Below are 27,842 nucleotides of genomic sequence, written 5' to 3' on the forward strand. Positions count from 1 at the left end.
AGTTGTGTGGCCGCTGTGATTGCCCGCACTCAGTCTGATAAACAGCTGCTTACCATTTAGGGCGCTTCACAAAGTTTTCTCCAAACTCCTCCAATCGGGATTTTTTTTTGTCCTTTTTTTCGCCGTTCTGAGCCTGTGGATGTTCAGATATAGAAAGTCTGCACCGCTGGAAGCAAGTCTGGGATTCTAGGTTTGCGTAATGCTCAGACGTCCTCTGCTCAACATCTGGATTAACTATTTGGAGCCAGAGCTAACGGCCCTACACGAAACTCTTGACTGTATAGCCTGCTATCTTGATGGAAAGAATGCATTTTAGCCTACTCTGGAATTTAACTTGATGACCCGAGTTTGTGCTCGTAGATTATGTATTCTTTAAAATGGGTGCGAACAATGGAAAACAGTATGGAAGCGAGGGTAAGTGCTTCAAAAATTACTTTTAAACACATTTATGTAAATGCCACTTTAAAACTCGCTCTTTTTTATGCACGTATATATGAAACACTCCCTTTTTAGTGGGTAAAAAGGGGGCTGTGATATCATCGTTGTCTGTGGCTTTTTTTTCTTTTGTGTCCTGGCAATCTAAAAATAGAAAATAATGCAGTTTCTTGGGTCTGTAGCTTCCTCGAGCTTGTCCCTAGACATCAGTTAGCTAGCTTAAAACTAGCACCATCTCCTCGGAGTTGTACACTATATTTAATCTCCTTTGTGCGTTTTCTGTTTTTATGCACGCTTTAATTTACTCCACATGTCTTCGAGATGTTTGGGGTGTGTGCAGTTAAAGCTGGTGGCTACTTTTGCCTTGTATTTGTCCGCTTTATATTGGTTTTAGAGATGTGTCACATTTATTCATAAAAGATAAGAGTGACATCTGGCGGCGGTCGTTTTTAATCCCTTTGAAAAGCGGCCTGCTGTGTTAGAAAAGTCAAGTTTGAACAAAATTCGTGTTTTTCTTTTATTATTCTCAAGGAAATTAACTCATCTCTGCCTTATTGTGTGTTTGCCTTCAGTTAAAAGCATGTAAGTGAAAGAAAGTCAGTTTAATAGGATCTCAACATTGCATAACGAGTCTGACTTAGCAGGTTCTTGTAGCCTTATAGTTTGTTTTTGAAGATAAAATCTATTCAGGTTTAGTGGAGGTGGTTCTCATAGATGTGGGCACTTAAGTCCAGCTTATCAGAGATTGCAGTCTACGACCCCACAGCCTGGTGTTGTTTGATTTGGAGGCCATTTCATACATGCTAGTCAATTTCATGTTATTTTTTGTGTAAAGTCAAAAGTGCACAAGACACAAACAGCTAAATACTGTGAATAGCCTTTTCTTAAATGGATTCTCATTGAGACTGTACATCTCAAGTTCACTGATTTATTTTTGCTTCACTTCAGTTTTTATTTCAATTACAGTTAACTTTCCTGCAGATGCTGTAAAATGCTGTGTTTGGGCGGAGCCTCAGAAACTGGGGTTCACAGAGGACAAGCAGACATAATGCTAGTTTTTTTTCTTGCACAAGTGTTTAGACTTGGCAAAATAAAACAGCCACATATTAATATCAATGACTGACGAGACAAGAAAAATGTTGCATCGCATAGATTAAAAAGCACTTAGAGTACATCACACTTAACGGGCAGACAAGTACAGAAAGCTGTTTCAGCTTACAGGAATGCAGCTCAAACTGTCTAAAAGATAACATTAGACCTTGTTTTTCATGACGTTACCACAATCAGAATCAGAATCTGTTCACTCTCATAGAAAAATGCAGAAAAATCTCCAACATGTGGCATTAATGATCCAGGAATTTATCCCGCCTTTTGTCTGTTATCATCAAAAATAAAAACTTTGTGTTACAATCTATGTCTGCCGTGCGGGTCTCATGTGAGGTCTGATCTTCAGCATTACTTGTTCAGAAAAAAATTGTGGTCCGACTTTACCAAACACATTATTTCTACCTCAGAGCAGAAATGTTTGTATAAATAACATTCCAAGGAGCTCTCTTCCTAAGTCAATAGCTGCAGAGAAAAGGTTGGAATTCATGATGTTAAAAATAACACGTGGAGCAACTCCACCTAGGAATTTAGTCTGTTAAGGTACATGAACAGATTCTATCACAAGCTCAAGGCCTGTACTCTAGAGCTGAAGTTGAGTTGTCCTTGAGCTGTGCAACAGTCAGAGAATACCCAGACTGAAGAACACCATACTGTGTAGTTAGTATCTGGCACAAAATAAACCCAACAGTTAAAAAAAAATAGTGCTTTTTGTTGATAAAGATTTAAAGTCTTCAACATAAGAAGTGATCTTAAAGTCTTTGACAGGCTCAAAGCGAACAAGCCTTACCTACGGTGCATACTTCCTTCTTAGTCCCATACTCTACTGATTTATCTATTTATTTAATTTTCAAACTCAAGAACATCACTTCAGAAAATTTATCAGCCTTCACAGAACATACATATGCTAGTAATACAAACACTGATGTGTAAAATCAGTAGAATTCCCCTTTAACAGTAGATTTATGGTTCTGCATTAAATCTACGCCGTAGGGGAGTTATAACCGCAAACCCTTCTGAAACCCTATGCTGTAACTTATGCTATAACCTGACATGCAACTCCCTAGAAATGTAAATAGATGTTGCCTCAAGGCCCGTTCAGTAGTGCCGTTTCCTCCTATGCATTGCCAGCTTCTGCCGATCAACTGGAAGAGATAATCTCCACCGCCAGCTCAATGTTTTAGGGATGAGAGGATGCAGATGCAGAGGAACACCATGCATCCTGGCTGTGATGTCACCCACTTGCGTAGGATATGTCTGTATAGATCCAATGCAGAATTAAAAATTAAGATTATGCCTTATACCAGAATATACCAGAATAATAACTGATGTATTATTTGTTGGACAGCTAAGAATAACCCTTGCATTCTCAGTTTATAAATGGCTGCTTTTCCATCATGATATTAAAAAAACTTGTTGCACATTGTTCTGTAGGTTTTGCCAAAGTTATTGCAGAAAGTGTAAATTTCTGGCAGAAAAAAGACACTGGGCTCCAGATTTTTTTCACCTGTTTTCAGTGCTATTTGTTGATTTATATATCTGATTTTCCAATATTTTCTTTTACGAAACATTAACGGATTTCCTAACATTTTTTAATGTAGTTTTTTTTAGATACTTGTTTACCATCTGCCTGATTTTCTAAGATCAGATGGTTTATGCATTTGGGGTGTTACAAACATGTGTGTTGTCAACAGTGAAGTTGCAGAGTGCCCTCTGGTGGACAAACTGTGCAATGTTAGCACACATAGCATGTTTGAAGGGTGTTTCTCCTGGCTCATCTTTACTTTTTAAATCTTCATTTATAAATGCCAGGCCCAATATATTAGCAAATACTTAATATCTACTGATAATATGAGCTGGTAGATAAATCAGTTTCCAGAGGAATTCTCCATAGCAGTCTGTCAAACATGTATCTGAAGTCTTTAAATGCATTGGAGGGGCTGCACAAAATCTCATAGGCTGCCTCAAGTGATGCTAAAGTTGGGCTGAAAACAGCGGGCAGACAAGCAGTGGATGTGGCAACCAGGGAATGTGGAGTATCAATAAAATCGGGTTTTTTGTAGCAATCAGAATCAGAAAGACTTTATTTATCCCCAAGGGGCAATTAACATACAACAGAGCAGCATCACGTTGAAGATAAGGACAGGGCATAAACAGGCAATAAGAGTGAGATAATAAATACACAGAATATACAGAGCAAAATGTGGTGTGTACTTCTCTGAGTATAACAGGTAAAATGAACAAATGAATACAACTGACTGACATATGATGGTGATATCTACACAGCCAGAGTCTGGAATGCCAAGTAGCAACCAGCTGTCAGCTACAAAGTGGTGGGAGATTAGCAAATTACTAATAGTAGTAATATAGTTCTGTTTTGGGTAATGTAGGCACAGAATAAAAAACAAACAAACAATATTTCTGGTTTTGCTGTGTTTTTTCCTTCTGTCAACCTTGGATCCAACAATGTCAGGAGAGTAACATAAAATTAAGGTAGTATTGCATTGTTATCGCTTGATAGTATCTAAGACCATTGTCTTAACCCAAACTTTAGAATCCTGCAGTCCATTAGTCCACATCTGTTTTCAAGTGTGATTCCACAATTAATTACACACTGGTCGCAACTATGCAGCAACTATCAACCAGCACATTATATAAGCATAAGACAGGAAGCAGGAGCTTTTCTGAAACTTGTTTTTCAATGAAAGACAGAAAACAGTTATTGCCTTGCAGAGACCGACCCACATGCCAACCAAACAGCCCCTGCAGCCACGAGTTCCTCGCTCGCTAAAGAATTGTGTAACCGGCTAAATATCAAAATATATTTGCTTGCGTTAACTCAGGCTTTTATGCTCTGCTGGGAAAAGTGGTCTGACATTAACATCTGCAAGCTCTTCATGAATATCTGACTCATTTCTGTGGACTGGGGGGAGCTTTAACAGATGTGTCAGCTCAGTGATGTCACCGCAAAGTGTCATTCATGTTCATACCATATGTGCTCCATTGGTTTTGTATTATTTTATAAGTAGCTGTGCGATCTTTCGTTGTTGCGTTGGGCTCATTATGTAGACAGGTTGCTTTTTTTTTTCTTCCGTCCCAAGTTTTTGAGAGTTTCTTCATATTTCAGGAACTGTCTTGTCTGTTTAGGTTACTGCGCTTGATGTGCATGTGGGCGTGACTGTTTGGGAACACCTCCTTAGCCTGTCGTGCTGGGCGAAAGGCACATAGTTACTCTCAGGAAAGCCACAAAGCTGCATTTATGATCTGACAGAGGAATGAAACGCCATAAACAACTTCTCCACAGGCAGCCTGTAGTCACCATGGCAGTGAAGCCTATCGTACTTTGGGAACAGAGGCAGTCATGCAAAAGGATATACTTTTTTTCACTTTAGCACTCATAGACGAGTTGACTGTGTAGATATTCAACGTCGAAATCCTAGAACGAAAACGTAGAAATCACTTTGGTGTGGTGTTTGTGAGACAGTGCTGACTCACTGCAGATGATACCATTCATTAATCTCTTTCTGTGTTTTGTCACTGGTCCTGTGTGGAAGTAAGGGCTGAAGGGGAGATTTTAGAAGACTTTATTCTTTTTCCAAATGTTAAAAACGGATACTAACTCAGACGAACCAGCAGATACTTTGTGCATGTGCCAAGGCTAACCATTCCTCCAAAACCGAGGAACATAAAAGTCATAAAAGCAGAGATTGATGAGATTTATATTTCCCTACACTTTGTGCCTCCTTACTGTATAATATACGTCATCAAAGTGTGAGTCCACCTTATCTTTAGCAAACATTCTTCAGGTATTAAACTGAAAATCAAAGTTTCGGGGGATTGCGGGCTACAAAATTGCCTCAAATGACTACAAATTTAATTAAAAAGGCAGTTTATTATCTTAACCTTGATATTTTATGTCCAAGCACTTTTGTTTTTCTTCCCTGCAGGTAAAGGGAGCTCAAGCATCTCCTCTGACATAAGTTCGAGCACAGATCACACACCAACTAAAGCTCCGAAGAATGTGGCTACCACTGAAGGTAAGGCATCTGGTGCTCATTAACCAAACTCCCCTCCCTACTTCTTCTTTCCCTCCTTTTCTTCTTCTTCTTTTCCCCCTTCCAGCGCTCCTTCTCCTCCTCATCCACTTTCTGTGCTGCCTATTTTTGGAGAGAAACCTGTGTGTTCCTGGGATAACCTTAAATTGAAAACAAACTCACAGCTGCCATCAGAACCCAGAAACCAAAGGCATTTCTTGAGCTTTGTTTTAGAAGAAGGGGAAAAAAACACTTCTGGCTTCTCATTGTGGAAGAATGCTTATCTAAACTGTGGTCGTATCAGGCTCAAAGCGTTGCCAGGGCGGGTGGGAGGTGCATGCACTTGGGAGAGGTGGGCGAGAGGGATTTTGTTGGAGATAGTGAAGGTATGGGGAGTAAGAATGGAGAAGAGAGAGCTTCACCTTCTGCTCAGATCCTGCCCTTACTCCTCTCCAACTCTCTGACTCCCTCTCACCTCCTCAGCCTCCTGCTTGCCCAGGCAAGCATCCAACTCTGCAAGAGTCACCATAGGAACTCTTTCAGGAGTGGATGTGTTACTAATGTAAACTGTGTGCTTACCCTAATGGTTTGGAAATACTTTTCAGCTGGCAGATACATCTTGAAGCCTGCTGTCAGCAGCTGTCTCAAACATTGATCCATCTGGTACAGTCGGAACAATTTGTCAGTCAAAAGAACAGAATATAATACCAAAAACATATTTTAGAAAATGTTTTCATGCATCACTATTATAGTGCATTCCAAAAACCTTTAAGCCTATTTGCTCTACAGATTTTGGAAATTTGAAAAGTTTTGGCGCACATGCTCTCAACTATCAAAACTTCAGTTATTTATTAACCTCTTAAGCCCCAAACCTAACTGATCTCCTGCCTTTTGCCCCCGTATCAGGGGGCGTTGGGGCTTAAGAGGTTAATTATTGACTATTTATGATTAAATGTGTTCCTGACCACATAATGAGAAAGACTTGGAAATTTTGATGGAATTTAAAGGTGCCAGGAGGAAGAGAGGCAAGGTGCTCTCTTCCATTGGCTGATCTATTTCATACACTTTTTCCACATTTTTTTTTAAAGTGATGGATCATTGTATGCCAATTTTAAATGTATTTTCCTCTACTCTAAGACATCAGGTAAAAATACAGTACTGCAAAACACAAGGGATGAGAACACCGTGGTTTAAATGGGCTTTTGGGTTTTTTTTAATCGACTGGCCAGGGACCAGAATTATCTGATTTCCAGCCTTCTTGACCCAGACTGCCGACTGGCCGGTCAGCCACCCATGTGTCTGATTACAAGTCTTTGCTGGAAATGTCAATACTGCTGTGCTGGTGCACAGACAAATAGTTGTGCACTCACAGCCACATGCTGTTAGCTCTTTGCTTAACCAGTACTACCGTGAAAACGCTTATCACAAGAAAAGCTAAAGCTACTCGGAGCTCAGAACAAGCCACAAGTCAGCAGCCTCAGTATGAGCAAAGCAGTTATGAAGATACTTATGGAGAAAGAAAAGGGTCGATATCCTCTAAATTTCTTGCAGCTGCTTCTGTTAAGTAGCATCTCTAGTTATTATGGCTAATGTGTTGCAGTGACCCATCATTTTTAGTTTGTGGTCTCCACCCACATGTTTAGGGACTACAGTGCTGTGATAGTGCTCTCTTTCCACAGTTCATCAGTACTCTTTATCCAGGTCGGGTATCTTCACGGCATCTTTGTCACTATCATCACGATGATTTGTAGACGTCAGACTTCCACTGGTCAGAATGCGTTCAAAGATTATGAGTCAGACAGTGAGAATAAGATGTAAAACCCCAGTGAAGTAATCACCAAGTCACTTGACAATTCTGATCAAAAGCTGATCAAAAGCTTTATCAAAATCCCCCACAGATATATTGTGGTCTCCCTACTGTTGTGTAGGAGACTTGACCAGTGAGTCATCGGCTGTTTTGCACGCTCGTACACTTTTACAGTACATTCGCCCTTTTTCTCTCATGCATTGTCATCGCCAATCTTAAATTTGCTCTGGCATGCTAAATGTAGTATTCTTGTGGTTTTGCACTGCCCACAAGAAAACAAATACTAACTACAGCCTGTTTTTATAACTGTCACTCAGCTGGAGATTTTAAGGTGTTTCTCAGAGAAGAAAAAAGGATCACAGGGGAAAACACACATCAGGCAAACTCCTCAGGAGACATCAGATTTTGTGCAAAGTTTGTGCCAAGTAGTTTCACATCTTGCTTTAAAAATACACTGAGATGTACTTGTGAGAGTGCATTGTAGGAAGATAGATCACTCTTACTCATTCAGCTTCGCTGGAAATGCTGACTCATAAAGGTCCGTCCACCGAGCAGCTTCTGGAAGTTAACCCAGAGTACTTTGTGGAAATCGATAATTGTCCTGGATGTGTCTTCTCTGAGCACAACCTGTCCAGATAGAAATATATATATAGAAAGAGAGTATAGGCCATAGCCAGTGGCTTCCAGACCATAATTCCCCCCCTGTGTTATGACTGAAATTGTTATTTTTTTCTCCATGCTAAGTGGGAGTAATTACATGGTCTGGAACCGCTATGGCCACAGTCAAATCCCCCCTCCTTAGAAAGACACACGCATGAATGTGCATGCACATATACACATACGCGCACACACACACAGACCCACATCCACATGCTCATACACAGTGGCAGATTACACAGCCCTTCCCCACCTAGTCCTGTGGTCCACTAAACTAATCAGGAAGCAGTCTGGGCTGTTTCCCCACCACACACTGGGAGTATTCATATTAGGGCCTCCAATGTCCCCATGCTGCAGTATGGTCACTGTTGCATTAATGTAGTTCCATTAGTTAGTTATTGTTTTGCTCTTTGTAAAACACCATAGTAACACAATGAAAGAGGAAAACATTGGTTATACAGGAACATTTATACAGAGGTGTATAAATGTATAAAAGAGTGCAGCCAAAAGACACCGAATGCTATGAGCTGGATTATTATTGTGATACCTTATGAGAGCAGATTAAAAGACTATTAGAGGTCAGAGCATCTCTAATATTAACTTTGCAACATATTTCCTAAATTTTATGTTTTGCCAGCAAGTGCCCAAATAAATCAAACCTATTTGAATTTAAATATAGAGTTTTTCACTTCCATTTGCCCTTTAACTAAACAGGCTGCACCAGTCATGTGTTAATTCTTAAATATAGAGTAACAGAATAGATCTGTGGTGCAGTTGTTCCTGCCTCGCAGCAGTCCTGGTTGAAGCTCCTGGTCATCTGGTAGCATGCTCTCTCTCTCCGTGGCTGTTTGGATTTCCTCTGGGTGCTCTGGCTTCCTCCCACAGTCCAAAGGCAGGCTTGTTAGGCTAATTAGCAACTCTAAATTGGCTCTAGGTGTGAACGTGAGAGCGTGTGGCTGTCTGTCTCCCTGTGATGGGCTGGCGACCTCTTGCGCTGTTGTTACAAAGATTCCATTCACACTAGAAAAATGCATATTTCTGTTGAGACAGACACGATTGTTCTACCAGACGGGATACAGAAGGATGTTTTTTTATTACCCGTTGCAAGAACTAATTCAGTTGAAAGAACAGTTTTGTGTCAGGCTGTGAAGAGGTGAAATTTACTGCCACAGAAAGAAACCAGCAGAATTGGATTTTAAAGGCTATTTAAAAACTACATTTTTGAGATGGTGTCTGACCACATGGAGGAAATGATAAAAAAGCCTGGGGATATTGGCTGTGCACTTAAATGATAGATTGCTCGTGCTGACATGATATTATGATTTTATGTTTTTTACTTTGTTTTATTTGTGTGCGTGGTGGAGTTTTGTAAAGATGTTTTATGTCTCTGTGTAAGTTGTTTATAGTGAACTGTCACAGTGTAAGTTTTTTTTCCCCTGTGGAAAAGAACAGCTGCTGCATTGATGTGGCTAATAGGGATCCTAATAAATGAAACTAAACTAAACCCTATGACAGCTGTGATAGGCCACAGCCCTCTGGCTCCACCCATCTGCAGATGGATGAAAGGAGTATATACATGTCATTAAGTTGTGACTGAAAAATATTAGTCAGAAAATATAAAAATGTTCTAATCTAATCTAATGTTTGCTAACATTAGCTAACATAAGCTAGTTGTCATACAAGATAAAGTAAAGCCTTTAGCTATGGTAAATTTATATTTATATTACTACTATTTACTTATATGCTACTATACTATCCTACTACTATTTATTTATATTAATATTTATGTTATATACTATTTATTTATATTATTACTGATACTTTTGCTATTGCTGTTACTTCAACAAAACTGAAACTAAAGTGATCTAAACCCTGTGACAGCTGTGATAGGCTACAGCCCTCTGGCTCCACCCATCTGCAGATGGATGAAAGGAGTATATATATGTCATTAAGTTGTGACTGAAAAATATTAGTCAGAAAATATAAAAATGTTCTAATCCAACCTAATTTGCTAACATTAGCTAACATAAGCTAGTTGTCATACAAGATAAAGTAAAGCCTTTAGCTATGATAAATTTACATTTATATTACTACTATTTACTTATATGCTACTATACTATGCTACTACTATTTATTTATATTAATACACATTTAACCCCTGGGATATCTAATTATTAATCTAATTATCTAATCTAATTATTAATTTTAAAAATCTGTCAGCACGATCTTTTGGCCTTAAATTGTAGGAAATTAATGTACAAAATTAAAGAAAAAGTTCTCTTAGCTTGCTCCTCAGATTATCCTGTAAAAAAAACCCCACATTCATTTCTATATTGGATAATGAAAAACAGGAATTTTCCTGTTATCTAATTGTTTATTTGTTACTGAATTACTTTGGTGTAGTCTCAATAGTCATGTGGGAAGCCTTTATCAGGAAAAATTGAATTTGTATCAGGTTTTGTCCTTCACATTTTCCAAGGGTTTCCATGGGGACCAGATTGGAGTTGTTGTTGGGCTGATTATGGCTGCCCAGGACTTCCCTGCTTTGCACTATCTAGAGTACAAAGCAGATCCATGAATCTGGTTTTAACAATGATCTGTCCAAAAAAGAAAAGGAGTAAGGTTTTTAGAACAATACTTGTTATTAGCTTACCATTAAAACAACCAAAGTTAACCTTACTAGAAACTTTGTATATGCACATGGAAAAGATGTATATATTAATTCACAACCAATGCTATGCAAGTTTGCATTCCTTTTTTAGATTTTTGAGGTGAATATTTTTCTCTTTAAACATTATTTTTCAAACGATACTGTCTGTTTTTACAGCCACTGTATGTCAGATCCAAACCAGAGACCCTGGAAATGAACGGCTGGAGACTGCACCAAGTCCCATAAGGGCTGTTTCATATTTCTCTAAACAAAAACTATTGCCATCGCAAGAATTTCAAATAGGTTGTAATCATCTCAAAAACTAATGAAAACCATATTACTGAATTATCGCCCAGCCATAATATCAGTATGCAAACGGAAAGTAGACTGGTGCCTGCCGTCTTTCAATGATCAGTCAAGTATTCCAACAAAACCAACATTAGGAAGTCACACTCATTCTTTTCTTGAAAACAAACTGAGTCGGGCAGTCATCTGGCAAGATTTTGCAATACGTCTCTGTTTTCAGTTATTATTTAGACAACTTTGTGGTGGCCTGACCCAGTTGAAGCGCTTATTAGTTGCAGACTGAAAGGCACAGGCTTGGGACAGTAAATCCTTCCTGTGAGATGAAATTGAGTATCTCCCAGCAGGGGTTACACAGTGACCCAGTCTGGGCCTCAAGGGTTCGCTTTGGTACAGCTGGACCCCGGGTACCTTAGGAATGTGGCTCAGACATAGTAAGCGCTAAACAGACAGCACCCTGAGGTGTTCAGCCTACATGTTGTGACTCTTGAAGACCGTTTTGATGTTGCTGTATCAGCTGGAGCCTTTGCCAAAGGTTTACCCAATGAAGTAGCACAGTTTCACAAGAGTGTTGATTATGTAAAAACAGCCAATCTTTGGGGTCAGTTCCTTCACTCGTACATAATGGCACCAGGAAGGTGGCTCAGACACAGGAGAATGGTGGGAACAATGAACATGCTGACTTCCTCTCTGTCTGCCAAGGACCAAAGAAACAGAGACAACAGTGCTGAGGAAAAACCTAATCTGTCCTTCTATAGCACTTCCAACACTGTAGTACAAGGCTGTACTGTAAACATGTTGTAATTTATATGCTCTTAACTAGAGAGTTATCAAAAGCAATTTTTTTAGATGATATTTTGCTATAAATATCTACTTTCTGCATGACGTAAGTAAAGTTTCTATATGAGTTAATGCAAAAGTAAGACTAACACTGACTGGGGCTCTGTGTAGTCTTATATAGCAATGGAGCAAGGTGACGGGTGAGTCTACCAAGGTCCACCAGACTGATTATCCAGTCTCTGACTAATCCTTAATGATTAAAAAAAGACTAAAATTAGAACTGAAATCATAAAAACTAAACTAAAACAAGAAGATCCTGTCTGGAAACAACCTGAAAATAAAATGAATTGAAAACAAAAAGTCAAAATGAAATAAAACATAAAAAATCTGCTATTTAAAATGCACTACTAGATTTTTCTCACAAAGAAACACTTAAACCTAAAGCTTTAGTGTACATGGGAGGTTTCTATATGGACACCGATCCTGTGGCAAGTATGCCAGATAGATGCATTGTGTCAGCACAATGACTCACTTCACACCTTTCTATCTTTAGGCTATCTGTGTAATGCACTAGTCATATGCGCCAATGTAGCGTATAAAGCAATACAAACTAATAATCCCCCTTTTTGTGGGCCGAATGCCGTGTCGGGGTCACATTTGCAGTCTAAACAGCTTCACTTCTGTCTCCAACAAGTTAATATTTTTGCTCTCCCAGGGGCAAAAGATCCCTCACACTTCATCTATAAACTAACTTTGAATACTGTTGGCCCATTTCCTTGTGTTTACTCAGCCAGATATATAGTGTTTCCCTGTTGATTGTTGCCAGATCCTACAGAGAGATGTCCATAAGTGTCGCTGACTTAGGGCCATTTTTACAACAAAGATGAGATTTAAGTTGTTAGCCTCCTTTTATTACCCTCTCAAACATCACATCTGTTTTTTAACGCAAGATATTTAACTACGGTCTATTAAAGGAAATTCTAATGCACAGAAATTCACCGCCTCAACAAGTATCTGCACCTTTTTTACTGTCCTAAATTAGGACACAAAACAGCTGCCTGCAGTTATTCAAGGGCATTTTTAACAAGCCTATAGTGATTGCAACAAGAAATATCATTGGTTTGCATTTAATCCTCGTTGGAAATAGTTTAGTAAAGATAGAACACAGTGAGGAACAGAATGCCAATGCTATTCTGCCCAGATTTTCTCCATCAGCTGTCTTCACTCCTCCCCCTTCCTTTCTACCACTCCACAAGCCAGGAAATCTGAAAAAGCGAAAAAGCACGGAACAAGGCTCCAAAAGAAAAACAAGTGAAAGCAGTTTACTGAAGAAGAAGAAGAAGGAGGAGGAGGAGGAGGAGGGGAAAGTCAGTTCAGTGAGGAGATCTCTCCATCTCATAACTCTTCTCTGATTACGACTCGGTCTTCTCTTTCTCTGCTGAGAGGGAGGAAGTGCTGGCCCTTCTGTTTTGAATGTGCTTGCCATTTTCTTCAACAGGGGTCACGTTTATCAGGTCTACTACAGGAGCACGTTTGACAGGAGTTGGGAAAGATGCCACCTGGAAGAAACACATGCTCGCTTCCTGTAAGATTTTGGCTCGCGAGCGATGTTTTCACTATGATCCACCTGGGTATTTGGGCTTTTATGTGGCAATATGACCACGGTTGTGGAACAGCTGAACTGACACATTGGACTTCCCCTCCCCTCATTTCACTCTGTGGTTTGTTTCGTTACGTAAGCAGGGAAGCGTCAGTTGTGGCTGAAGCTCCAGCGTTACAAAAATGAGAGGAACATTGCTGTGGAGACTGTTCCACCCTCGGGGAGTCTTTCTTTTATTAATTGTGTTTTATGTAACTATGTAACATCGCAAATGCAAAAACAACTAAACATCTTCTTTATCTGAAGCATTTGGGTCTAGAAATACACTTGTCACCATCATAGGAGGAAAAATATTAGCTCAGAACTTTGGCCTGAATGATGATCTGTACAGCCTTAGGCCTAAAACAGAGCAACTGATGAAAACTTGTTTATGGGAGACTGCTGAAAATATTGTACAAACTTATTGGAAGTTTGATACTACAAGGCCAGAAAATCGCTTTGCAAAGTCATTTTTCATTGTTTGCACAAAAATTCGATTTACCAGAAACATGCTAGCTAGTCACAGTTAAACTCTTAGGAAAGTGTTTACTGAGGTCACAGATAAATCTAAAGTAGCAGAATATGAATTGACCTCTGTAAAAACTTTCCAGTAGTTTTTCCTCATTTGGGGTCATGAATAATTAGGCCTATCTTCTAAACCACTCAAACAAGGATAATCTATAGTATGCTCATTGGCTAATTGGTAATTTGAAAAGTTTTTAGCGAATGAGCAAGCGGTTTCACAGTCAGACCTGCCCCTCCTCGTCAAAACCTTCAAACTGAGATGGCGACAGAAACTATAGAAAGCCTGGGAGTTGCCATTTTTGTGTAGCAATCGACGGTAAACTGTCACACAGAGAAGTAGTGTAGAGGTCAAAGTTAAGATGTGCATATCTGGGCCATCAGGTGTGTATTACAAAGAAACACCATTCCTTCTGATTCAGGGAGTAATTGAAAGTAAAAAGCAAGGAAAACAAAGACTGTTAAAGCAGTAGTACTGGAGAGAGCCCTATTGTTGACAGGTGTGTTAACTCAAGCTAATCATCTTCATGCCGTAGCTTCAGATTTAGCATATAAACAAAAGAGAGATGTTAATCCTATCATCCAGTACTGTTCCCAGAAGTATTTTGTGGTAAAATAAATTGTGTTTTTATTATTTTTTTCTCCTTAAATGCACTTGTCAGCTTTTTCCATGAGTTGGGTATCCAGGACTTTGATGTGAAACAACCTCTTTCTGAAGTTCAACCAAGCCCTTTTCTGTCAGGAGTTTATAACCAAAGAGTCCAGGCACTTCCCTTGTTCTATTGCTTTAACCACATGACATCATTACATTTGCTCCTCATCACAACCAAATCAAACGTTTGGCCAAGCATTCACTTTTCCATTTGTGTCTGATGTGCTCTGTGTAGCCACGTTACCCTCCTCGGTCATTTGACATGACTTACTGTCACTTCGCACTCTAACCCCACTCACACACTCTGCCAAAACGGAGAAACTCTCCAGAAAAGAGAAATCATGCACACGACTTCCCAAACTTGGTCACCCCAACCTTGACATCCCGATTTAACGACCTTTAAAAAATAAAAATGACATCATCTTGAATTTCAATTATTTGCTAAAAGCCAGATCAGCTTCGAATTGGGCCAAATCACTCGTGGACTGCAAACTTTCATCTGCATTCTGGAAAATCTGCGCTGTGACGAACGGGCAAACACAAGAGCTAATTTTTGAAGAAGTGAGTTCACGTTCGAATCTGGCTGTAGAATATCTGAGCGTCTGCTGTCCTCCTCTACTGAGGATTTATAAAGTGACGAGAGCAGGGTATGGAAACGTTTGAGGGCCTTTAATAGGTGGAAAAACTCCCTTGGGGAAATTAGTCGCATTGTGGGGAAAAACGTGTTATAGTTCTTGGCATATGTACTTGCTAAATCTGTTGCAGCAAAATCTTCAAAAAAAATAAATAAATAAAGAGAGAAAAATGCAAAGAAAGAATCTCAAGACTGAGTGAGTGTGAGAAAAGCTGCCGTCCAGAAGCAGAGGTGGGTTGGGGGTTGTACCGAGTGAAGAAGTCTATTTCCTGTCCGAGTGTGCGCATTGTGAAGGAGCCAGCAGCCCTATTGTCTTTCAGATTGCGCAGTGACGTAAGACCTTCCTGTAGTGAAGGCTTTGCTGATAGCCCAGCTGCCACACTGTACAGTAATATCAACTTCCATGTATTCAATAAAATCTGAGACAGACCCAGATGTTTTTCATCCGAGCAGTCCTCTCTCTCAGTTGGATGTTTCCTTTTTAAAAGAAAAATAACTAGAGCACATGACCCTTTAGCGCTGATAAATCAATAGCATTTTTTTCAGTCAAATCTCTGCTGCCTGGTTGTTTTTTTATTAGCTGATACTTCTTCTTGGCGTGTTCCTCCTCTTGAATTAATTTGGATTTGATTTCCTGACTTATGGGTAGAAAATGAGCTTCTTTTTATTCCCTCACACTTCTGGCAGGGAGGAGCCCAGTGAAAGCTTACAGAGCAGGAGCATGTCACACGGCTAATGTCACTGAGGTAATGCATTGCTCTGTTCTGCCAGATGCAGCAGTAATAATCCTGCGAGCCCCAGACAGGGTCTTAGCAGAGCTTCACGGCACTGCAAGATCCTGAGTAGAATCCCTATAGCTTTAGTTTATGACCAGACTGCGTCAAAGTCTGGATTGACCCTGCCCGTGCACTTGTCTTTGTCTCTGGTAAAGTCTGCAGGCTCTTTTGCCAATTTATCTTCCCTCTTTCCTTCCCCACTGCTCCTGCTTTCTTTTTGGAAGCCTTCAGCTGATTTCCTCAAATCTGTTTTTGTGTGCTACTTTAAAGAAAAATATTAATCAGGATTTTGTTATTAAGTCGACCTCACTCCAAATAGCCAGCTGCGCCTCTTCATCATCCAGGCACGGTGTCTTTTCAGTGATCATTCCAATTGATTTACATTAAACTTCTGGTATCAAAGCACAGTCCAGATGTGCTTTAGAAGTGAAGCTGAGCTGACGTTAATGAGATCCTGCTGCGGCACTGCCATGGATCAGCACAGATTTGGGTATTTGTGGCAAATGATTTCAGCCAAGTATGCCTTGCTGTGGCTATATGTGCATTCAAAATGCATGAGTTTCTCTTTCATTTCATTACTGTGCAGTTGTTCTTTGTCCAGGGTAAAGACCAGATGTTCCACTGCTCTCTGATTTCTTAAACAAAATTGAATCTTCCACCATCTGCACTTGCAGTGACTTCAAGAGAACTTTAACAGCTGCATAGTATTTGTTCTGCTAATGATAGGCTTGCAATGATACAGAGATATAAAACACGACACCACTAGTTAACTCGTAAAGCTGCAACTGGAAGTTACAAGAAAGTTTATTCTTGCAAGTTGCAAGTAAACCTTCTGAAGAGATCCACGTTTTCTAGAGACCTTCTGCTGTTTCAGATGGACCTTATTAGAGGAAAGTTTTCCTTGTTGTCATAGCGAAGAATATTTTGACATGTGAGCTCAGTAGCTGTTATAATTTTCTCCATAACACTTTTAGGACTTCTCATCCATGTTGGCTTATGCATAAAGCTCATTCTTGACCTCTTTGAAAGGAAGATTACAAAACAGTTCCATCTTATGGTCCACTAATGAGTGTGTTGAAAGCTCCAGGCTGGCTTCAAGCTAGCAAGGGAACTATAAGCTGTGATTGTTTTGTCAGAATACTGTTTCTGAGTTTCGAATTTGTGTCCAGATAAATGTTACTTTTAGGAGACGGGTAAGTTGATTCTGAAAGTGTGTCTTTTACCTAAAGATTTAAGGACGTAGGGTCAATATTATACCCCCCAGTCTTGACTACGGTACTTATCTCATAGATGTTTATTATTTTAAATTTGCTTTGTCTTTATTGCATTATTCTTTAAACTTTATATACTTCCTATGTTTATACTATATTTTAATACTGATATTGATACAGTGGGTTGATATATTAAACACACTAAATACACAGATTTCATAAACACTGGTTTTGTGTACAGTCCTTAAAAAATTTATTAGACCTTCACCCAGTGTCAGGTTTATGACATAGCTGTTCTAAATTATGTATTGGTAATTACAAAAATCATTTTTTATTGGCATCACTGAGAGTTAAAAACTGTCTAAATTCTTTCATCTTTATTAAAATGATCAGTGTGGCTGCTCTACCAGGTGTAACAATTAAGTTTAACATCCAGGCATCCACGAAAACAACATTTTTGAAATTTAACAGAGTTAGAAGTTAGCTCGCTAGTTTCTACCTAAATATAATATACCATGTTCTGACTGAGGGATTTCTGAAAAAAATTAAAATGTAAAGCTCTGCTATCACTTTCAAGATAAATGAAGACAGAAAACTAAACAGCAGTGACGTTTGTAGGGTTACTGAAGTTGGGCTAGCTGGTATATAATGGTGTGCTACGTGGTGGCTAGCTACACAGCTATGGTTAGCACAATATGAACACATTAGCACAGTAAAGCTGAAGCCATTCGGTAAAAGTTATTCGAGGGTGTTTCTGATGGTTAGGGACAAATGCAATCGCATGACAGGATGCTGTAAACGGACCAAACTTCAGTCAGGAGAACAACTGACATAAGGGTTGATATGTCATCACTTACAGACCGGATAGGAAAGTGGCAGAGTGTCCTCTGGTGGACAGACTATGCACTATCAACACTTATGGTTCAAGGGTGTCTCTTTTTTACTTTTAAAGTTTTCTTTTTTCTTTACTTTCATTTCTTTTTAAAGTTTTCATTTATCTGCCATTTTTAAATTGATCTCAATATATCAGCAAACAGTTAATATATCGACCCCATCAGGCTCTAACTTTCAATGTTTTCATTCCACAAGTTTTTGTATAGCAAATTCCGCCTGATGGGCTTTCAAACTATGTGCTTGACTGACCATTCAAGTGCTTTCATGTTGTTTCTTTTATATGTGTTTGTATTCGCAAACCGCTAACATTTGAAAGTATGGAGAATATGTGTTGCAAATGCATTGCATGAACTGCATGAATCACACAGAAGACAAGAATTACAAGGGGATCTTTTGATACTTTGTAATTCAGATACCAGATGCATGTGAAAAATGTTTACAAGGAAATGAAGGAAAATATCAGAAATGAGATCATTCGAGTCTTCAGTGATACCCGGATAAACAAGATCCTCACTCAGCTGAAAAACATAGACAACTGTAACACCTGGATTTAGTAATCCAGATGCTAGCTATCCAGAATCATGCACAGTTAAGCAACTGCGAAGCTGACTTCACTTAACTTTTCCCACCAGCTGTTTGAAACTGTGTCTCAGATTAAAGGGGTTGGGTGTAGCCTGGACTTGGAGTGGTCTTCTGATCAGTGACACATGTAATTACGCAATTTGGAAGTTGCTCCTTAGCCAGTGGCAGATGAGTTGCATGCTGAATCCATTGCATTAGCTAGGATTTGGACAATAAAGCGGTGCCTCATTCATCCATCAAAACTAATGACTCACAAAATGTGTCTATGTAATGCCTGCACACAACTTCATGGAAAATCTGATTTTCTCCTGGATGCTGTGATGTTGGCATTGCAAGACTTGCACATATACATATTTTTTTCATATCACAAGATTTACTGCAGTATCAGGATATTTTTCATTCCCATTATTAAGTGAAACTTCACTTTTTTGAAGATAGTTAAACATATTTTCACATCTATAGAGTTTTGTGCTGCATGGTGTGTGGTTGCAGCCAAATTATGCAAAAAAAAAAATAACAGTCACTAGGTATTAATTGTGGGAATGTTGTACAGCACTACTATTCTTGAGACATATTTGGACAGCTGTGTGAAATTCAAAATAGATGAGGTGTTTGTAACGACGTCAGACCATTAAATCCTTTGCATTAAGCTGAAAAATGAATTGTTATTGGAGAAATCTGTTGGCTGAGAAAAGGTACAAGTCCTCAAGAGAATAGTCCTGCATATTTTAATCATAGATGGACCACCCACAAGAATGTGATGCATTATAACCAAAATGAGACAAGAATTAAAAACAAAAAAAACCCAACATGCGAAAAGTTTTGATGCATTCTCTTCATTTGGCCAGGATTTGGATTTGAATGAGAATTTTAAAGCACACAAGAGGCAGTTTAAAAAGCAGAATTCGAGGACATGTTCCCCAGAGGATGAATCTGTGGATGTCATCAGAAGTGAGATGGGAAGCAGACTGAGCAGAAGCTCTGGTATCTACATCTGAAATACGACTGTAAGGACGGTGTCACTGCCCAGCTGCCTGTCCCAGCGCACAAATCCACATGGCAGACAGGATGCTGTCTATTTGTCATGTACTGCACATGCTGACACACTGTGCAGAAGCAGATGATTGACTTACCCATTCATTTTAACCAACATAGTTCAGTTCACATGACTGGGAGTGTAAATATAGATTGTAGATTGCAGACAGTGTTAACATGGAAATCACCTATTTGTCAATAGTCTGTTGAAGTACAGCAATCCTACAAGTCACAACCTCACCACTTACCTGCAGACTTTGCAAGTTTATTTTTGACCAAAATATTGTCTCAGATCCTGCAGATAGCTGTGAGCCTGTCTGTGACGTATTGGGTGTTGTATGACTGTTGGTATTATTTTGACCTTTTGATAATTCTGCTCAGTAATCTCCATAATGTGAATTACTAATAAATTAGGTCCTGATATTGATCTTACAGACATACTGGGCTTTCTTAAATAAACTCAGTTACTCAGAGTTTGTCTTGGACCAGTAGTTTCGAATTTTGAAATACGAGACTCCACCTCAGTAGTAGACGGACCCTTTAGAAAATAGTTAATGAATGTTTGGGGATTAGAAGTATGAGTCTATAACCACACACTGCTAATTCACGAGCTCCTACAAAAGGCTCCTAGAACAGTTCTTGTAGAAGAAAAGGGGACATTTGTGCTCTTCTTATTGGGCCCAATGTTTGTAAAGAGAATTAATTCAAATGGAGCTTTTGTAAGACAACCAGTCACCACATATCTTAGGAAATTAGCTCCACGGTGTTGTCTAAATACTGGCAACCTCTTCAGGGTGTAACCTCTCACCCACTAAGAGCTGAGATAGGATCCAGGATGGATGGATGGATGAATGTTGAGACAGCTGGAATTTGCTTCCAGAAGAAATAGTGCCGAATTCTATGCACTTGCGTCCTCTGCTCTGTCATTAATTACAAATTTTGTGGCATTCAGGAGGTTCACAAGTTTGAATGTTTATAGCCTAGAAACTTTACAAACCATTAATCAGCTGCATCAAAGCAGATAAACTAAAGGTAAAATGTCTGAACTTCTGAAAAAATGTTTAAAAAAACATTTCGTTGGAATAAAAATGGCATATTAGCAAGATAAGAAATTCTCTCTTTATCCCACTGCTGGGAAATTTCTACATCGAAAAAAAGCCTACATTCAATTTTTTACCCTCCTTTAGACTCGCTTAAGACTAAAGTGCTTCATTTTCATGAGGTAAGCTCATCAAAGAGTCTCCCAAAAAGCTCTGATGTTGATGGAAGCATAAATCAGAGCTGGCTTGACACCTGAACAAATCGTAAACAACTGGCTTATGTTTGACTACTCAGTAGCTTTTGCTTACTCTACCCTAAACAGGAAAAAGCATGGATAAAGGCAGGAACATTTGAACAGCCCAGGAAGCTTTAAGTGGATTTCTGCCGTTAAAAGGCAAGAAAAAAAGTTGCCAGTAAAGTTTTTGCTCGACTTGTTATAGTAACAACCTTTGTCCAAAACTGAGACATCGTCTTTTAAACAAATAATTGGGATGCAATCTTTGTGACGCGATTCATTCTAGCTTGCTTTTTTCACCACATACTGTTACTTTTTAGGTCAATCAGATTAGTACTAATGGTTGGACAGCTGTGGGTGACATCATACTAGTGACTTCTTGGAATGTTTTTAGTGATGACTATCAGTCCACCTAAAATCCTCAAGATTATAAAGAATAGATTGGAGGGTTGACTGAAGAGATGCAGACTGCGTCAGAGGAGAGCGCTCAGTGTCCCAGTGCGACAGTTCGACCCCGGGAATCAGATTCAGCGCCCTGGCTGACAAAGGATTCTGTCGTCTCACGCTAGAGTGATGGGATCCAGCCTCGTCTTCTCACAGCTGCATCTTCAGACACGGCAACAATCAGTGCACATCTGTCAGGGCCTCAGTGTTTACACAGGGCTAACCATATATTGTCAGACCAGGCACCAAACTCCTCATCTGCTTTGCTTTGAAGCCGCAGAGTTAATCTGATGAAGAGGAACTGTGTGTGCTGCCCAAACGCCTGGCAGATAAATGTGACACACTTTTTTCCAAAAACATCCCAAAACCTGATAATGGGATCCATGGAAACGCCTCTTCACTGATGATAAAAGCTTGTGTAGTACTGTAGCTGTGGATTCCAAGTTTCTCGACCAGTTTTTCCAACTTTTTATCTGTTTATTCTTATTCTGTTTATTCTGGTAATAGCTAGCAAATGTAATGTGCAGTACATCACTTCCCTCTAATCAAGCAAGGGTGATGGTCAGGTTTCATATACAATACTAATGATATTCCTTTTCTTTACATATGAAGGTATAATGACTGCCATTAGTGCTACTGGAACTGTATCAAGCGTTATTTGGCTTTGGGAGACTCTACAAAAGCATGAAGATATCATTACTGTTAGTTAGAGAGTTTGGGGAACAAAACAGAAGGCCATGTGTTAGAAAAAAAATGAAGAAACGTCTGGATTGTACCAAATATCACTGTGAAAAACTGAAAACGCTACGCCCAGATGAACAGAATCAACCTTTCGGGATTTACTTACCTGGATGATTGAGCATGCATCAAGGCATCATGAGTTTTGCACAAATATATCTTGAATGCACTCTTCAAACCAGGACTAGTAGATTCGGAGACCTTAAAACCTCAATCTATGTCATAATCTGGTTACAGTAGAATTATTAAGTCTCAACAAGAGATTGTGAGGCAGCGTTGGGATCGTTACTCAAGAAAAGTGAAGTACACATTACTCGTTATTGTAATGCAGTACATCACGTAATTACTCACCAGAGAAAGTAATTTGTTACACTGTTACTTTCTCATTAGTGCATAATATGATACTTCAAACGCACCCTTACATATTTACCAGTTAACAACATAAACCTTTAGTCTGCTGAACCACACACTGATACAAATCCTTTTCCTAATAAAGACACACATATTATTGTTCTCTTACTTTTCACATATGACCACAAAGCCGACAACAAGACAAAGATAAAAAATGGCTAAGAGAGAGACCCCACTATCACTCTTCAGTGCATCAGATGCATCAGATAAAAATAATGTCCATATCACCACGCCTCAGAAGCTGTATCGCTGTATCACTCTACAATTTTCCTCCTCTCGCCCACTAAAATCAGATAATTGTAGCGCAAGTGCACACACAAGAAGAAAACACGCAGATAACAGAAGGGTTTTAGCACAAGTAACGACATAATTGTAACTGCAATGTAACATTACTGTGTTACTGAAAAATATCATGACGCGTTACACAAATGAGAAAACACAGAAGATATCAGGTGTCTCCCACGAATTTCAGATAAGAAGACTGGAAATCGTTGGAAGGACGTCATTATCACAGACAGAAATACCTGGAAACACTGAAAACAAATCATGCTTTTTTTCTATTTTCTCAAATTTTATTTTGCATTTTATATTTATTTACTTTTTTACATTTTTTTAAACATCTTTTTTGATACCTAAGCGCCTTCTCTAACATTCACACAAACACTCGGGGTTCAGCATTTGGCCCAAAAATACTTGGACATGCAGACTGGAGTAGCCAGGGATCAAACCACTGACCTCTTGATTGGTAAATGACCCGCTCTACCTCCTGAGAACATAACAGCCACACCAACAAAGCAGGAACAACCAGTTAATGAGTCATTCATTAGTAATGTTCTAACTCAATAATTCCTTACCCGTCTAGAAGATAATGACTTCCAGAAATTGTGAGTCATTAGGTTGCGATTATTTCATAATTATCTGTAAATCAATAGGACTCCCCACTTTCTGCATGAGTCATTCCTGATTAATTGCAAAAGTTGAACGTCACAAAACAGTAACTTCTCATTTCTTTAACATTAGCTACTCTTTTGTGTTACTTACTTACAGCTACTTTGTAGTTACACATCACATACCAGTGCCTTCAGTTTGTGTCTCCTAAGTGTAATTAATTACTTTTATTAACTTTACTTGAACAATTATCTACTGTAATGTCCTGGATTGAGATTATAAAGGGAGTAGACTGATTAACTTAACTTCAGCTTGTTGTTGACTCTTTCAATTAACTATACAATTATTTGTGTTCCTTATTGTAAGGCAGTATCGCAAAGGGGAAATCCCTTTTTGGTTGGTTCACCTAACAGCTCAAATATTAGCTTAAACAGCCAAAACATTCATTTAAAAGTAAAACTTAAAAAAAAAACCCCAGAAGAATTATTCTGTCTCATTTTGTTTTGTTTTATTGTTTTTATTCAGGTTTAGATTCCAGCACAAGAACACTGAGCACCCCGAGCCCGGGACTGATTCTGCCTTCCAAGTCCTCCTCCCTCTCCTCACCTGCTCTCTCCAGCAACGGCCACGAGACCAACTCCTCGTCCTCGTCTTCTGCCCCCGCTGAGACGGTCGCTGTGATCCACCCTCAGCCTGGCACTCACACTCGCTCCAGACAGTCGAAAACCCACCACTACGCCCCCATAGATCTCCTCCCTGACCACACCCTCCTGCAGATCTTCTCCCACCTTTCGACCAACCAGCTGTGCCGCTGCGCACGCGTTTGCCGCCGCTGGTACAACCTGGCTTGGGACCCCAGGCTGTGGAGCACTATCCAGCTAACAGGAGAGCTGCTTCATGCCGACCGTGCCATCAGGGTCCTCACCCACCGGCTGTGCCAAGACACCCCGAACATTTGTCTGACCCTGGAGACGGTGGTGGTCAATGGCTGCAAGAGGCTCACTGACCGGGGCCTGCACGTGGTGGCCCAGTGCTGCCCCGAGCTACGCCGCCTGGAGGTTGCCGGCTGTTATAACATCTCTAATGAGGCCGTGTTTGAAGTGGTATCCCGCTGTCCCAACCTGGAACACCTAAACCTCTCAGGTAAAAAAGAAACAGACTAGTCATATTGAGTAAAAAGCAAATAAACCCATCTGACTTTAATTAGAATCTCTGGGCAAGTTTTAAGTCATAAGGAGTGGCCACTACTTGACATGCACATGTGTGGATTTGCCTCAAAGAACTTCTCCTTTCAGTCCTTTTTCAGTGATTTCTTGTAAAGCTGGTAGAATCATTAGAGGAGCAGGAGAAGCTCTGCCAACCTTAAGTCCCCATGTGGGAGAAGAAAGGCTTTCTTTAGCTGAAAGCAGAGCTTACCTCAACATGGGTAAGAGGAGCGGTCTGCTGCTTTCATTAAGGAAGTGACACAAATAACATTGACTGGGGCAGAGCGAGGTCTGCTCTATTAGCAGCAGGAAGGAAGCTCTTTGTAGTAAAAGAAAAAATAAGGCCTTTTCAAAGTGTTAAGGACACCAGGCTTTGATTGGATTTGCTTTTTTGGTCTCTAAAAACCAACCGCACTTGTGTTTTCTTTGTTTGCACTCACATTTTCATTCTTCTGCTTGGTTGGCTGTAATCTAACACAGCAGGTTTTACTCTGGCGCCATCAAGTGGCGACTCAGTTAACATCAGCTTTTAAAAGTCAGTGTTGGGCTACTGTACTGCCTCCCTCTGTCATTGTAGGCTGTACAAAAATAGCCTTGAAAGTGCAGCAGATGGTAATAGGAGGCCTGATAAGAGAATTTAATTGGTTTATAATCTCTTTCTTGCTATCCCACAATAAGAGATAAGAACTTTTAAAGTCATTTTTACATAGACAGAGAGAAAATGCTTCTTTTCTTACTCTTGGATTGCATTATAACATAAAATCCATGTGCATACATACATGTGAGTTCTGCATTAACACCTGTTCTTTCAACGTCAACAGCGAGACTCTGTTTAATGGAAAAAATCACCTCTGCTTCCTTTCCCTCCAGGCTGCTCCAAGGTGACATGCATCAGCCTAACCCAAGAGGCCTCACTCCAGCTGTCTCCATTGCACGGCCAGCAGATCTCCATCCACTACCTGGACATGACCGATTGCTTTTCCCTCGAGGACGAGGGCTTGCGAACTATCGCCTCCCACTGCCCTCGCCTGACTCATCTGTATTTGCGGCGATGCACCAGACTAACAGACGAAGCCTTGCGCCATTTGGCTCTCCACTGCCCTTCAGTGAGGGAGCTGAGCCTCAGTGACTGCCGCTTGGTGGGGGATTTCGGCCTCCGGGAAGTTGCCCGCCTAGAGGGTTGCCTGCGCTACTTAAGCGTGGCCCACTGTACCCGCATTACAGATGTAGGCATGCGCTATGTGGCTCGCTACTGCCCGAGACTGCGCTACTTGAATGCGAGGGGCTGCGAGGGGCTCACGGATCACGGCCTGAGTCACTTGGCCAGGAGCTGCCCCAGACTCAAGTCTCTGGATGTCGGTAAATGCCCGCTGGTGTCGGACAGCGGGCTGGAGCAGCTAGCCATGTACTGCCAAGGCCTGAGGCGAGTCAGTCTCAGAGCCTGTGAAAGTGTAACAGGCAGAGGACTCAAAGCTCTGGCGGCCAACTGCTGCGAGCTGCAGCTGCTCAACGTGCAGGACTGCGAGGTGTCACCGGAGGCTCTGCGGTTCGTCAGACGCCACTGTCGGCGCTGCGTCATCGAGCACACGAACCCCGCTTTCTACTGAGACGGGGAGTTCTTGGACTGGTCTTCTGACAAGTGGATGTTCTAATATTCCTGCTATGGTGTTGGCAGAGTTCAGCGGCTGATGTGTCAGAGCTAGTTGAAAACCGGCGTGCAATACTGGCCAGAATTTGTCTTTTTAAATTTGCTTGGTGGCTGTTAATGCTATCCTTTGAAAATACTTCCACAGAATGTATTTAACATATTTATCTATACAAAAAGGCAGAAAAGTACAGTATTACTCCCCCCCCAACATCACAGTTTGCAATGTAATTACATGCTACAACACTGAGCACTGGGTACAGCTGTGTTACCATTTAAAAGTATTGTAATATCTATTTTATTTTAAGTCATTGTCACCTTTAGGCCCTGAAACATAATCATTGTAATAATTTCTACAGCTATTCTTGAACAACAAGTATCTCTTGAGAATGTAGCAGCAGCTAAGCAGATCTGGTGATTTAGACTATAGTTAGTTTCACTTTCTTTGTGTTGTGTGCATACGCACTTTATGCATTTGCGCTGACAATCACTTCAACTGAGCTCAAACTCTTATATTTAGCATTTTGCCACATGCATTTGTGTTAGTTAAATGTCACGAGTAAAGCAAACCGTGTTTCCAAAAAGGCCGGGATACAATAAAATGTAAATAAAATGCAAATCATAGAAAGTATGTTTAATTGTGCAAGGACAACATTCAGTTTAATCACAGAGCCATGCTGTAATATGTGCAGGATGTGGTTTGGGCCTCTCTTGAATATCATTACTGATGCCTTCACAGAAAGCTTAAGTCGCTTAAGTTTAAGTCGATTCCAGCTCCTTTTAAACTTTGATGGTTCCTCAGTTCTTTAGCCCAGAGAAAATATCCAGAAATCTGGCATGTTGGCTGTTATGTAATCTCAATAATGAAATCCTCCAGTTCTTTGCATTTTTTATGTTCCTTACTGCTGTTGTTAAACAGTTCAAGTAGATCTCTATCTAGTCTTTTTTACGAGTGGTTAAAAACTCTCTTTGCTTCTGAAAGACTCTCCAAGATGCTCTTTTGCTAATGAACCTAATTAGCTGTGTGCATGCGGTCAAAAATAAATAAATAAGAGGAGTGGAGAGGTTCTGGATGCTGAGGCAGGCAGGTAAGGTAACATCCAGAGCACACAGAACATGTGGAAACATGAGGGATGGTAACCATCTATGTAGGAAGCAAGAGGAGTCCAGAAACCATGAACTGCAAGGAGCATTAACGTTTAAACGCAGACAGGAGGAACCATGTTGTCTTTGTACCAGTCTAACTGCAATGTGGAGTTTAAATGCGTAGCAAATCAATGCACAATGTTTTTGTTTACATTTTACAAAAGTAGTACTGGCTTTTTTTTGGAAAGCACGTTTGCTCCTGAGAGGGGCTATTACTGAAAAAATAGGAATGGGATCAGTGTTGAAAATAAACAAGAACACATTGCTGCTATAACTGTGCCAATAAATTTCATGTAAAAATCCACTCCCTCCTGGCCTGCGCATGTTTATGAGTCATTAAGGTGACTGAGAATATCTGAGAATGCCATATATGG

General features: G+C 40.1%; 1 protein-coding gene across 1 annotated transcript; it reads left to right on the forward strand.

Moving 5' to 3' along the window:
• si:dkey-192l18.9 (F-box/LRR-repeat protein 7) lies at nucleotides 1–27,842 on the forward strand. Its single transcript, XM_063483434.1, has 4 exons — nucleotides 1–414; nucleotides 5,487–5,576; nucleotides 23,998–24,615; nucleotides 25,548–27,842. The coding sequence occupies exons 1-4, from the start codon at nucleotides 378–380 to the stop codon at nucleotides 26,282–26,284; spliced, it is 1,482 nt and encodes a 493-aa protein (XP_063339504.1). The 5' UTR covers nucleotides 1–377; the 3' UTR covers nucleotides 26,285–27,842.

The sequence above is a fragment of the Pelmatolapia mariae genome, linkage group LG9 (assembly GCF_036321145.2).
Source record: "Pelmatolapia mariae isolate MD_Pm_ZW linkage group LG9, Pm_UMD_F_2, whole genome shotgun sequence".
NCBI classification, from domain to species: Eukaryota; Metazoa; Chordata; class Actinopteri; order Cichliformes; family Cichlidae; genus Pelmatolapia; species Pelmatolapia mariae.

Coding starts and splice junctions, on each gene's coding strand:
- si:dkey-192l18.9 (XM_063483434.1), top strand. CDS start 378: ATGGGTGCGAACAATGGAAAACAGTATGGAAGCGAGG. Junction 415..5,486: donor AAAACAGTATGGAAGCGAGG/GTAAGTGCTTCA, acceptor TCTTCCCTGCAG/GTAAAGGGAGCTCAAGCATC. Junction 5,577..23,997: donor GAATGTGGCTACCACTGAAG/GTAAGGCATCTG, acceptor GTTTTTATTCAG/GTTTAGATTCCAGCACAAGA.